General features: G+C 61.9%; 1 protein-coding gene across 1 annotated transcript in view; it reads right to left on the minus strand.

Annotated features, from left to right (window-relative positions):
• Positions 1 to 1,643: 1,643 nt before the first annotated feature.
• Positions 1,644 to 13,841, minus strand: part of CEMIP (cell migration inducing protein, hyaluronan binding) — a 60,888-nt gene continuing 48,690 nt past the window's right edge. Inside the window, exons 22-28 of the mRNA XM_012659103.1 lie at positions 12,634 to 12,845; positions 11,596 to 11,781; positions 8,098 to 8,302; positions 7,873 to 7,959; positions 7,279 to 7,436; positions 4,007 to 4,107; positions 1,644 to 2,281 (exon numbers count right to left, since the gene is read on the minus strand). Coding sequence (XP_012514557.1) covers positions 2,154 to 2,281; positions 4,007 to 4,107; positions 7,279 to 7,436; positions 7,873 to 7,959; positions 8,098 to 8,302; positions 11,596 to 11,781; positions 12,634 to 12,845 — 1,077 coding nt within the window. The 3' untranslated portion in view covers positions 1,644 to 2,153. The remainder of the gene's footprint in view (positions 2,282 to 4,006; positions 4,108 to 7,278; positions 7,437 to 7,872; positions 7,960 to 8,097; positions 8,303 to 11,595; positions 11,782 to 12,633; positions 12,846 to 13,841) is intronic.

A 13,841-nucleotide genomic window follows, 5' to 3' on the forward strand; every position in this document is an offset into this window, starting at 1 on the left:
TTTTGAAATAAACTGAGCCAAAGACATTCAACATTCCTGGCCACCTGGAAGTGATCACATCCTGAGTGGTTCACAGTGTGAGACTCTTGCACTGAAGGAGTCTGAAAACTCAGCAAACTCTAGACAAGAAGGACATGAGGTCATTTTAACTCCTCCCGTCACCGTCACCACTAATCTCCCTGGACGAGGTCCTTCCTGTGATTCTGGCCTTTGAGCAGCCATATCTTAAAAGGCGGAGTCCCATTGTCACCTCCCAGCGGCTGGAAGACGGGTTTGGTGGGAAAGAGCCTCTGGCAGTTGGCTCCCCCGGGGGACTCTAGGCCGAGCCTCATGTGCAGCCGGGCTGGAAAGGGGACAAATGTAGCCGGGGGGACCCTCGTGTGCGAGCATGAGCCACAGATAGGAGCCTTTCGGCTCTCTCCGGAGTAGCCCAGGAGCGAGCAGGGCACGAGGCAGTAGCTGACAGGACCAGGGCTGGGCCCAGCAGCTGTCTAGGCCCCGACATCAGCCAGGCTGGCTCACCAGAGACGTTTTGGTGCCTGACACCATCTGCTGGGCCAGCAGAGCTGCAGGGCCAGGTAGCACCGGTGGGTTGACGCGGCTGGGGACGTCGGGCGAGGCCGTGGCACCGGGGACCCAGGGGAGGGCGGGTGGCTGTGCGCAGAGGGGCAGGAAGGACACAGCAGTGGCCACTTATCACTCTGATCATTTTCTTCTCCTCAAGGGGACTTGTCCCCATTTCCGGAAGCTACCGTGGGAGTGCCGGGTGCTCTGGGCGGCTGTCAGGCAGTGTGATGTGGCAGCAGGAGCCGCGCTGGGGCTCCCGGGGCCCTGCCCTGGCCGTGTGGTTCTTCCCCTGTCGGGTCCCGTTTTCCCTGTCTGTACAACGAAGGCTTTGGACTAGATCTCTCCTAAGGCCCTTTGCGGCTCTGAAATCACAAGCTCCGTGGGTGTGAGCACATCCTTGGGTCTCTGAGGGGCTCCCCTGCTCGGTTCCCTGGGCAGAGTGTGGATGAGGCCCCAGGCTCACCCCTGGGGACCCGCTTCCACCCTCCCTGAGGCACAGGCGGGGCTGGCTGGGGACCGAATCCCTCGGTGCTGTGGACATGACCAGCCCAGCCCGTTCCTCCCCTCTGCCATGGAGGGCAGCGAGCCCAGGGCAAAGGGTGGCCCTGTGGTCAGCAGCTTCGGCAGGCGGCGGCAGGGAGGGCTCAACCCTGAGCCACTGCAGAGGCTGCCTCATCTCTCCCCATCAAAGCACCCACCCTTCATTCCTGCACGCGCCACTGCCGCCTCCTGCGAGAAGCCTTCCCGGCCACCGAGCCATGCAGTCCTCCCTCTGGACGGGCACTGGTCTCTCCTGTACCTCCCTGTGACTCTGTGCCTGGCGTCGGGGTGCGTGGCCCTGACTGCCCGCCCAGCAGCCTGCAAGCCTGAGCCAGGGCTGTCCTCACGGCTCCGCCCCGTGTGCCCCGGGGCACCCGGCATCCTGGATGTCCTCAGCTACTGCTGGGTTCCAGGGACAACGTGAAATGCCGCAGACTTCTGCAATCTCAGAACTGCAAGGGCCTTTGATAGTCACCTCGTCCCAGTCCCAGCCTGCCGCCGGTCTCCTGAGAGCGGGGCACGGCCAGAGGCAGGGCTCGCCTCCTTCCCACGGGCAGCGGTTCCCTGCGGCGAGCTGCCTGCACGGCGCTCCTACTCCCGTGAGGCTGGTTCTTGCTCACAGGAATAAAGGTTGCCTTAAAGCCGGCCTCGTGTCTACGGGGACCACAGGGACCCGCGAATGGCCAGCCCTCCGGGCCACGTCCTAGCGGGTCAGGGACCTTTGTAGCCAGCAGGACACAGGTGTCCTCACGTGGCCCCCACACCCCTGCTGAAGAGGCACAGGTGGGAGAAGCACCCAAGAGGCTGCAGGAGAGAGAAGGTTCCCTGCAGGGGCCAGCGCCGCCCCCGGGGCTGCAGGTAGACGTTTGAGTAGGGGCAGGTGGCAGCACCAGGGTCCCTGATGTCCGTCCCTCGCCCATCAGGGCCGACACGTGACCTTCCCAGGCAGCCGCTGGGCAGGGCTGGGGGGACCAGCCATCCTGCCCTGGGCTGCCGCCAAAGTCGCCGTCACAGTCCACCGCGGGGGCACCGGGCGGCGGCTGTCCTCACAGTTTCTTCTTCTTCACCACAGGGATGGGCACGACCTGGAAAATTTTGGCCTTGTGGTCCCCGGTGTCCAGAGTAACCCAGATGGGCCGGAAGCTGCCTTTGAAGCCCACGAAAGCCATTTTCTCTGGAAAGCAATGATGGGTTGCGTGAGTAAGACCCCTCCGATAACGGCCGCCCCACCCCCACCAGGCTCCCCAGCCCCACCAGGCCCCCCTTCGCCACGCTGCGCTGCGCCCCTCTGGGCAGGTCTCGTTGCCTGGCCGACGGTCCCTGACGTTTGTGCGTATGGGGTGTGCCCCGTGGCCACCTGGGCAGGTGTGGCTCCGCTTTGCCCAGGACAGCCGCACACAGCAGGGGATGGGGCGTGCCGCGAGGGAGGACGCCCCCAGGAACCCGCTTGCCTTTGAGCGGACACTACTGTCACTAGCGAGTCCCTGCCCCTCTCTGAAGCCCGGTGTCCCCATCTGCCAGACGACGGCACTGGTCTGCCAGGTCCCTTCCCCGGCTCTGTCACCCTGTGGCTTTGGAAGGAGGTTCTGAGAAGTGAAGGAATTTGTCCGGGGCCACGGAGTAAACGGTGCAGCCCAGGTTAGAACTCTGGACCCCGGGAGCCCGTGAGGCACGCTCGTCCTCGCAGAGCCTGAGCGCCCAGGGCCGTGGGATCCTCGTCCAGATTCGGGAACAGCCCGGCCTGGCAGGCGGCACATGTTTGTCACCCCGGGTGAGCGCCACTCGGCTTAGGTCACCTTGCACACGTCAGCGTTTGGCAACAGGGTCTGAATTTAAAAGACAGAGGCCCCAGAATAATTCCAGGCCTGGGCTGGAAAAGACGCTTCTCTTTTCCTGGGGTTCTTCTTTGGCTGGTTTGAAGGCCGCCGCTCTCTCTGACTGACTTTGCTCCCGTTGCTGTCTGGGATGGACATCCCATAGTTTTCCGCAGTTAGGATGGTGAAGTAGCTAAGAAGCCTGGCTTTGCATAGGGAAGATGAGGCTCCGAATCCTGACCTTGAGCACGTGGCTTAACTGTCTCGTTCTCGGCGCCCCCATCTGACACGGAAATAACAGCACCACCGCTCAGGCGGTTAGCGGGCGGTGAGATAGTCACACGGCGTCAGCCGGAGGACGGCTGAACACGACGGCAGCCACAGCGACCCCTACCCTCTGTGGGGGTGCTCTCCTGCCCTCGCCGCCTCCCCCAGGACTCTCTGAATCTAGTCTCTGAGGACATTCCCGTCCAGCAAGTCTGCGCTGGGCTTGACCTCAGACGCGCGGCGTGACCCTGGACAAGCCGGGTGGACTGTGTGGGCTTTCGCTGTCTCCCCTGTGCCTGTCTCAGAGGAGCCAGTCGGAGCTCTGCCAGCGGCACAGGGCTGAGCAGAGGTCGGGCGCCAGCTGGGGTGCTGAGCAGGGCGTGGGGCCCCAGCCAGTCGGGGGAGCAAGAGCTGCACAGGGGTGAGACGGAGCCACGTCTGATGACACTTGGTTGAGTGACCAGCCCACCTGCTGAGCAGATGAGTGAACAACTCCAGCGATTTTCTTTCAGCGTCTGGTCGCAAGTTAAAGTGGAGTCGCTGCAGTGCAGGGCGGTAAATAGGTGGCGACCGGCCCGTCCGTCGCGGTAGACCTCGCGCTGTGCTGAGGCCTCCGAGACCGGACCCAGCTTCGTGGGACAGGGCAGGGACTGAACAAGGGACCTAACGCAGCTTCGTGGGACAGGGCAGGGTCTGAGCAAGGGACCGAACGCAGCTTCGTGGGACAGGGCAGGGACTGAGCAAAGGACAGCAGCCTCCGTGCCCGGCCTGTGCCTTCCTCAGCTTGGGGGCAGTTTAGGCCCAGCCCACGCCCTTACCTTTCAACTTGACACCCTTGTCTGCCCCAAGCTTCTCCAGCGCTCTGGTCCACGGGCCTCTGGAGATGTATCTTCCCTTCGACGCCACGAGGACTATGGAGCTGAGCGAGAAGAAACGGATTAGATGGCCGCAGTGAGCGAGCAGACCGGCGCCAGGGGCCTGGGGAGGGTGTGGAGTGTGGTGGTGGGACCCGAGCTGGCCGTGCCCGGGGCCTGGCCAGGGATCCGGCAAAGGGCAGCCTCTCCCACGGGCCGAGCCCACGGGCTCTTTCCGTGCGGTGACGCGCATCTGAGCGCCCTCCCACGCAGCCGGCCAGAGCTGGCGCCCGTGGCCTTCTCCAAGCCTGGCCCGGCTCGTGCTTTCACACGTCTGTCCCCAGGCAGGACAGGGTGCGTGGCAGAGCGCGCCATCCAGGCCGGCACCTGCGCCAGGACAGGGCTCCTGGCAGGACTTCAGCCCGCGTTTCCTCGTGTGAGTGTTCCCAGCCCCGTTGGGCAGGACAGGAGCATGGGGACGGGGAAGCCCACCACAGGAGCGGCCCAGGAGGAGGGCAGCGAGGGAGGGAGGGCCAGAGCATCTGTCAAACCATGGAGCCACCCAGGAGCCCCCGACGGCACTGGCGCCTGGGGGACCAGCCACACTGGCGTCACCTGGGACCTCCTGCGAACCCCAGACCGGCCCCGCAGCAGACCTTCCACGTGGAATCTGCGTATGACAAGCTCCCCAGGGGACTGTGGGCACGCTAAGGGGCCAGCAGCCCCATGCTAGGTCTCTCCCAGAGCCCGGGTTTCCTCTTTGCGTAGCCCAGAGCCAGCGCCCTGAGCTGCGGGAGTGGCCGGGTTTGAGACCTCTCTGGGGAGAGCGCCGTGTAGCTGCCACGTGCTTGGGCTGACCTCCTGCCTTCGTGTCACCGCCCTCCCAGGTCAGCAGGGCAGGGTTACGGCCTCCATTTTGCAGATGGAGAGACCGAGGCGACTAGTCACAAAGGCCCGAGAGGACCTGCTGAGGGGACTGTGCCTGGGAGGGCAGACGTGTGAGCGGCATGTGCCCAGCCCAAAGCCCAACTTTCACAAGTCCAGCTTGGGAACAGGCATGTCTGCTCCTCCTCAGGTGACGCACGTGTTCAGTCTAACGTCTGGGAACACAGCCTCGTGGCAGGCGCGGCGGGTGGCCAGATGGCAGGAAGTGAGCGCCCACTCAGGAACCGAAACGGGCGCAGGCTCGGTGGGGCTGCCAGCTCACATCCCTAAGGAGCTCCCGTGACCACAGACCGCAGTCCAGACGTGGAAAACCTGTATGGGATTCTGGAACCTGTCGTCGCCCTGTCTGTGTCCCACTGGGAGCTGCAGAAAAGCTCTTAAAGGGCAGAGAGCTTGCGGGCAGTCAGGACGGGGGAGGAGAGGCTGCCGCAGGAGGCCTGAAGGGTCAGCTGGGTGAGACCCGCTAAGGCGAGGGGGCCCACCGCAGACACATCCTCGACTTGGCTTCTGCCTCTGTTCCCGGGAGACGTTTCCCCCTCCTTCCATTTCAGAAGGAAGCTGACGGCCCCTGGGCGGAGCTCAGCCTTCCCGCCGGGTGGACTCAAGCGGAGGTCACGCCCTTTAGATGGGACCTGGGCGAGCCACAGCAGCGGCACAGGGAGATGGACTCCTCGTGCCACCACAGCCTGCTGACGCGGCCCAGAAGCCTGCCTGTCACACGAGGCGCCCCTCTTTCCTTAGTGTGCGTCCCACGTGGCCTCTGAGCCCCTGCGCCAGCCGGCACGGGGTCTCCCGTAGGGTGGCAGGGCAGAGGCAGCCCCAGGAAGCCATCCTCGATGTTTTTGGTGTGAGCAGCTGCCCTCTTCTTTCCCTGGGCCCCTGAGCCCCGTGGTGGCCTGTGGATGGGCGGAGCAGGACCTGCCTTGCCCAGTCCCTGCTGCTTTCCAGAGAGGGCTCTGGTGGTGCTGGTTCCTGTCTGGTACCCAGCGCAGCCCACGCCTAGCTGCCCCGCTAGGGCTCCCCCGGGGAAGTGCATGGGGGCTGTGGCCCGGGCTGAAAGGAGCCTCCCACGCTGTTCCGAACACAGCAGCCCAGTTCTAGGTTCTTATTCCAAGCTTCTGGGTCCTGTTTCATTTCCAGAAAAAGTCCCCTGGCCAAAAAAGGCATGACAACTACTGATCGCTAGATGACAAACGTGTTTTTCCAAAATTAGTAAATCTCGTCCTTCTGTCTGAATCTGCCCATGAAAACATAATGCCACAGAAGCGTCTGGGGCTGGGGGTAGCCGTGGTTGAGCAAATCTGCTTTCCAGATTCTCACAGAGCGTCCTGCTCACCTCCTGCCCAGCATAGAGGCAGCACCTGGGAAGTGCATTTGTTTTCATTCAGTGACTATTTACTGAGCACCTACTATGTGGCAGGTATCACGTCAAGCACTTAGACGTTCCGCCAGCTTGTGGCTCCTGAGTGAATTCCACACCATTGAAGGGCCAGGTTCTGTGCTAGAAATGCAGAAGTGAGCAGACGCGGCCCCAGTGTCGGGAAGGCGGCGCTCTGGGCGGGGCCACAGGCGTGTCCGCCAGTCCTGCTGTGCGTGGTGCTCTAGCAGAGGCAGCTTTTTGGTTGGATTGGAAGAGGCCTCACTAAGGAGGTGATGTGTGTGCTAGACCTGCAAGGTGGTGGGGAATGACCAAAGACTGCTAAGGAGGGGACACAGGCGGCCCCTACACTTGAGAAGTTCACGCCAGCAGCCAGTATGGAAGATGGGTTCAGGTTGGGGCGACTGGAAGAGGGGGGCGCGTTAGCGGGCCGTGGCTGGGTGGACAGACAGGGCCGCAGAAGAGAGGCTGGGAGTTCAGTTCCCTACGAGACGTCCAGGGGGCCTTCTCCAAGTAGCAGCAGGATCGGAACGTCTGGCGCTTAGGAAAGAGATCTGGGCTAGAGATGTCAGGAGCCGCCAGCGTTTGGATCGCACCGAAGGTGTGGGAGGGATGAGATCATGCCGGGAGCGCATGCGGCAAGGAGGGACGAGGGCCAGGGCAGCCTTCCCAGTCCTAAGGGGACAGTCCTGGCCGCCTCGCCTGACCTACATTCCCAGCAGCCCGGCTCCAGCGTGGAGCCCACGGGCTGGGCGCCTTCCCTGGGCAGCACCCGGGACCTGCAGGCAACTGCGGGCCCTCCCGGGGCGTTCTCAGGCCGGTCTGTGATGACGGCCTCAGGGACAGGGAGGGGCCCGAACCCAGGGGTCTGTTGTGCCGCTGGCCAGCGCCAGGGACAGAGGCACGGACTCACTTGTCGGGTATGGCTGCCACGTAGTTGAAGAGCTGCCACGGAATGCCCTGCAGAATGGAGTTCCGGAAGCTCGTGTGGCTCAGCACGTGCCCCTGGCGCCCGTCGATCACCACCACCTGGATGCCGTCCTCCGAGCCAGGGTACTTCCGCCCATCCACCTGCAGAGCCGCGGCAGCCCGGTGAGGGGGAAGCCCCCAGGTTCTCCGCCTGGGCGGTTCCCGGGCAGAAGGCAAAGACCGAGCTGCAGCGCAGCCGTTCAAAGCATCAACCCCGCTCCGTGCCGTAGAGCCCTCTGCGGTGGCCCGAATCGTGGTCCCCGAGACATACGCCCACCGGGAACCTGTTTGGAAACGGTCTTTGCGGACATAGTTAAGTGAGAGATTTCGGGACGAAATCGTCTAGGGTTTACAGGGGAGGCCCTAGATCCAGAGACAGGCGCAGAGGCAGACACCGCACAGGCTCCCTCAGGGGTCCCGGGGAACCGGCCCGCCAGCGCCCCGACTTCAGGCCCTGAACTGGGAGGGAATGACCGTCCCTGTTTTAACCGGGGCGCCCGTCTGTGGAGACTTGTTGCCGTGGCCTGGGGGCACTCACCTCGATGTGGGCCACGTCGCTGCGCAAGTGGAAGAGGTGCTGCCTGGTGCTCTCCATCTTCACCTCCAGGAAGCGGTCCTGGGTCTTCTGGGAGGGAACGAACCGTGCGGGGTCAGGCGGGGTCAGGCCTGGCCGTTCCCCCGGCGCGCCCTCCCCCGTCTCAGGAAGGGGTTCGCGGAGCTGAGCCGCTCGTGGTGTCCGGGCCCGACGGCGGCTGCCACTCACCAGCTGCGGACCGGAGAGCTTCCGGGGCATCGGCACGTCCACCACGGCCCTCTCGGCGAACTTGGGGTAGGCCGTGGCCGTGCAGTCGCTGACGCCCGCGTTCTTAGGGATGAGAGCCTTGATCTTTATCCTCTCGCAGCCTTTCACGGAGCAGAAGGCAAACTTCTCTCTCTCGTTCTGTGCTTTCAGCTTCAGGAACAGCAGCCTGCACACAGGGGCGTGGCTGGGCCTCAGCTTCGCACTCGAGCCGCCGCCTCCTCCCGCCACCCCCGCACGCGCTGCGCGCGCGTCCTTTGCTACGCGCTAAGACCCCGCAGGCCTTTACGACAGAGCCGTGTCCACCAGAGGGTCATGTGCAGTCGGAGAAATTTTAAAAAATGCACTGGAGGAAAGCCAGTCATGACAGCAGCTACGTTCTGAGCACGCGCCACCTGCCACGCCAGGCAGACACTGCACGTCGGCTTTTATCTCACTGAATCTTCAGTCCTGTCCTGTCCGCACCATGGCGTCCTGACCTGAGCCGGGAAACCGCGGCTCAGAGACGTGCAGGGACGCGCCCAGGACCACGCAGCCGGGAAGTGACAGAGCTGGGTCCCCATCGCTGTGCCTGGCGAGGGAATGCTCTCTGCCTTCCTAACTCCGGTTTTCTCCAAACCATGATTTATCCCAAACATAATTTTATAACTTGTTAGAAGTGATTATTGTGACGAAAGCTGGCTCCATGGTCCGGGGGGGTCAGAGTATGAGGAAGCCATGGCAGTAACCTGGGATTCGTGGCCACTGTTCCTTTAGCTCAGAAAAATGCTTTCAGGCTGAGTCCCACGTCTGCCACGTAAGAAGACGCCACGCGGCCTATCTAGCACAGACCCTCTCTGCGAGACGTGCCCCAAGCCTCATCAGACCACAGCGCTGGGGTTGCTCCACACTGCCACGATCCCCAGTGCCCACCACACAGCGGGGCCCACGTGGGACCCACAGAGGGGCCACGGATTGGCTGCCTAGTAACCAAGAAGAGTCCCCCTCTCTCAAGGCCCAGCGGGTGCTGTCAACTCCTGGCTGGTGCGTGGCGGGAAGGCCACGTGGAGTGGGCTGGCTCAGCCACTCCATGCCACGTGCCTGCTGAGGGACTGGGAGAGGGTGGCGGCACTCAGCAGGGGGCTGACACGAGAGGCCGGTGCGTGTGCACGCGTGGGAACGTGGGGAGAAAGGGAGAAGGGAGAGGTGGGCGGGCCACCTCCACCCAGGGCCCTGGCTGGGTTCGTGCGTCTTGAAGACGCCTTGGTGTCCCCTCAGGAGCACGGCCACTTTGTCTGAGCTCCCTCCAGTGGCTTTCTGTTGCAAGCCACCCGCATCAAGAACTTTGTGTTTCTTGCACCAAGTGATCCCTGCATGGAGTAGAAACTGCTGGAGGGTCCCACGCCCAGGGCTGAGAGCGGAGCGCACCCCACCTGCGTTCTGTGCCCTGCGCGGCTCAGAGCAGCTGGCGCTGCCCACGGCCACGTCTCCCCTGGAGGCTCCCAACCCTCCAGCACCAACGCGCAGAAGTGGGGTTGGTCCTGGGGCTTCCGCACAAGACTTGACAGTGTTGGGGCTTCCTTGTTGCCATAGTGCAGCCGATTATCTGAACCGGGAGGACCCAAAAGACCTCGCCCACGCCTCTCGTTTTACAGATAGCAGCTGCCCTCCCAGCTCTGACCTGCAACTTGGACTTGTCGCAGTCGGCTGACCTGTGCGGTCCTGGCAGGTACGAGAGCAGCACAGATGCCTGCCAGCCTCTCTCAGATCCTGGCTGCGACCAGGTCATGTTTCAGGGCTGTCCCCCGTCAGTACCCCATGGATTCGTAATTTAATAATCCCTGCTTAGATGGCAGCTGGTAAACTCAGCTATCCAGGGTTTCTGTAACCTGGCAACACTGAGAGATGACTCAGAGCCTATGTATTCCACACACTCCCTACTTATTTTTATTTTGCCCTAATTACAACAAGCTGGTCGTCAAAGTGTCCCGGCCAGTAACACATAGGACGGTAGCCACTGTGGCCGGCCGCTGTCCATCCGAGAAAGAGATCATGACAAATTTTTAAGGCAGAAAGACTAAAAACAGCCCTGAGAGTTCAACAAGCCTGAGTGTGGAGCCCTTCTCCGTAGGAGACAGCACCCTACGACCCAGCCCGTCCGGAGGGTGTCACTGCATGGAAGCCCAGCCTATCAGTTGATAGGCATATTGATCAGCTAAGCCGCCAGCAAAAAGGCTGAATTACGTGGCAAAGCCTGCTTAAGGTGATAAGGGGACAAATCATAGATTTTAAACGTTTTGATCAAAGCGGTTGAACTTGCTTAGTGGCAGTTTCCATTTGAAAAATTCCCATCTTTTGAGCATCCCATTTCCCATGACGCTAAAAGAAGAGAAACCTGCGTGGACGGTGTCACGGGAATGCCACCTTCCTTGCATTTGGTTCTTTTTTTTTTTTTTTTTTGAGACAGAGTCTCACTCTGTTGCCCGGGCTAGAGTGAGTGCCGTGGCGTCAGCCTACCTCACAGCAACCTCAAACTCCTGGGCTCAAGCGATCCTCCTGCCTCAGCCTCCCGAGTAGCTGGGACTACAGGCATGCGCCACCATGCCCGGCTAATTTTTTCTATATATATTTTTAGTTGTCCGATTAATTTCTTTCTAATTTTAGTAGAGACGGGGTCTTGCTCTTGCTCAGGCTGGTTTCGAACTCCTGACCTTGAGTGATCCACCCGCCTCGGCCTCCCAGAGTGCTAGGATTACAGGCGTGAGCCACCGCGCCCGGCCTCGCATTTGGTTTTTGAATCACAATACTTCCTACCGCTACATGGGGCGATCCAGCTCCTCCTCCGGTTTTCACACGGGAGGGTTTTCCTAAACGCTCCTGGCCTCCGCCCAGCCCCTCGTCCACTTTGTCCCGGGGCGGCGAGGGCTGATCTGATCGGTGGGCCGGGCACGGGCTCAGCCCACGGAGAGAGGCGCCCTGTCCTGCCTGCCACGCCCTGAGCTTCAGGGGCCGCAACTGCTCGGCGCTGCCTGGGGCCAGGGAGGAAAAACTGGGGCAGAACTGGGAAGCTTTGTTCTCAACGGCGCCATCAGCAGCGGGCCCAAACGCAGCGCCGCCGGCTGTGTGCTGTGGTGGGCCAGCAAGTCACTCTCTTTCCCTAATGCAGAGATAAAGCCCTCTGCTCCCGCGGGTGGTGAGGATTTGGGATAACGCACTGTGCTTCGTGGATCCCAAGGTTACTGCCTTCACCTTTCTCCTGAAATGGGGATAGTCCCTAAAGCCCACGTGTATGTAATAGGGTGTTTGTTTTAATCCCAAAGCTTAATAGTGTTAAAGTGTCACTAGAGCACACGGCCCAGTGCGTGCCTAGGAAAGTGTCACATTAACCAGCACCAGCTACGTGGCCGTTCCCGGCGTCACTGGGAAGGCCGGGCACGAGACGAGGCCAAGCCGCCGTCCTGCAGCCCAGGGGCGCCCACTCACCCCGAGTCCTCGTCCCAGTAGTAGTGGCTCCTGCCGGGGTGGCCGTGCTCCAGCTTCTCCATCTGCAGGGTCCTCGCGAAGGTGCCCGTCTTGGACGTCCGCTTCAGCAGGCGATTGTGCACATCCGAGAGGATGGAGAAGGTGGTGCCTCGCGGGTAGCAGAGCCCCACTCGGATCCAGTCGCCCCTGGGAGTGGAAGTAGAGGCAGGTCACAGGCGAGGATGTCCAGGCCACAGGGCCTTCCGCACGTCAGAGAGAGAGAGAGACCCAAGAGTCCCCACCAGACGGCCCCCCATTTCTGCAGGGGCGTGTGGAAGGACCCTGCTGTGGTACTGCCTGAGTGCACCGGGCAAGGAGAGGGACAGAAGGTGGCTCCCGCTGAGAGAGGAGCCCCCGGACGGGTCCCAGCGTCCGCACTGGCTGGGAGAGGACGTCCTCTCGCTGGGCTGTAAAGGTCACAGGGTCTGAAGGACCTCGGTTCGGCCCCTCCGGGTCCAGTGCGATTGGAGGGCCCATTTCATCTCTTTGGGTCTCATTTTCCACGTCTGATAACGTCTTTCTCACAGGAATACTATGGCAGGTAAGCGATGCGCACAGAAAACACCGGAACATAAATACACGAAGCCCTGTCTGATGCCCTCGGCCTGATCACTTGCCGAGCCTCATCGCTCTGTAAAGTGGTGACAGCAACACCCAGGGGTTTTGCCATCTAATGAGCACCTGGCAACGCCAGGTCCGGGGGACGCCTGCCGCACGTCATCCCACCCCATCCCACTGCACGCCTGCGGGTAGCGCCTCCCCATCCCAAAGACGGGGGAAGGGAGGCCCCCAGAGGTCAGGTGCCCCGCCCAAGGCCACCCAGGCCCACTGTGGGGGCTCAGCCTGATTCTTGATGCCCGGGTGGTGTCAGCTCTCCAGATGCCTCCTGCAGGGGTCACCTGGGTGGCCGGAGGTTCTGTGCACGGCAAGCCCGAGACTTCGAGCTCAGCCAGGACAGCCGTCCCCGGCCACACCGGGCCTGGCCGGGCGCCCACTCACTTGTTGAAGTTGATGAGCCAGATGGCGAGTTCCGCGGGCGCCGTGTGGTCCCAGTGGATGGTGTAGCCCTTCCGCAGCGTGACGACCGGCTGGTACTGCTGGTAGTGGGTGCTCCGGGTGAGGGCGCCCTCCAGGTGCAGGGGGTGGCTGGGGAAGTCGTTCTTGATGATCTTCATCCGCAGGTTACTGGTCTTATAGGCTTGGATGTACATCTTTTAAAACCCAAAAAGGAAACACACAGTGAGGCTACGTACGGGGGATTATTCTGAGCGCGCCTGGTTAATGTCTGACCGCAGATCGCGTGTGCCAAGGCGTCTTCTCACTGCGGCCCCGTGAGGAGGCTTGCGCGAAAGAAAGGCCAAATAAGGGGGTGCAGCCAGTGCCGCCGCTTCATCCCACAAGGTGCTCCGCTGAGGGGCTACCGGTGGAAAACTGGGGGGAATTTGCTTCACAGCAAGGTGGCAAATTCCGGGCAAAGGAGAGAGCCGTGGAAGGAGGAGGAGGGCGAGAACATTCGTGACTCCACTGTGAAGGCAACTCGCCGTGCCCGGCGGGGGCTCTGCCCACATTGGACAGCATCTCAGCGTCTGGTCCCCAAGGCCAGTCCATGTGGTGTCAGTGACACTAGATGAATAAATGGTGGCGCATTTCACACAAAACACTGAGAGCAAAACTGCCAGCATTGAGTTCTGGGACCACAGTGCCCAGACGCGCTAGCCCAGCCTCAGCGTAAGACACCGAGCCCCACCTTACGGCACAGCCCGCGCTCACAAGGCGACGTCCTGTTGCTGTGGCCAAGAGAGGCCACCGCCACGTCAGTGACACCGTGCTTCGGAAGGAAGGCCTTGCCCTCCTGTCTAGTGTTACCACCCAGGGGACGTTAGGAGAAGCTTCGCCTCTGCCCACCTGCTGCAGCTCCACGAGTACTGGGAGGTACAGGCGCGTGGAAGCATTTCCTAAGCTGCCAAGTGGAGGAAGGAGATTAACTAACCACTTGCAGTTCCCACAGCCTGGCTCCAACCAGCAGCCATTTTCTGCAGAGCACAAGCAACGCGTCAGAGGGAAAGGGCGGGAGCAACACGAAGGCTGCTCGAGGACGCGGAGCACGTGGCCGGGGGCCCGCGGGTCTGGGCGTCCTCCAAGTGACAGGCCTCCACCTGCCAGCTCCCTTCTGACTCCATGTCCCTCCTTGTCTTGCCAGCCCACCC

This window comes from Propithecus coquereli, unplaced genomic scaffold, assembly GCF_000956105.1.
Source record: "Propithecus coquereli isolate 6110/MARCELLA unplaced genomic scaffold, Pcoq_1.0 Scaffold599, whole genome shotgun sequence".
NCBI lineage: Eukaryota > Metazoa > Chordata > Mammalia > Primates > Indriidae > Propithecus > Propithecus coquereli.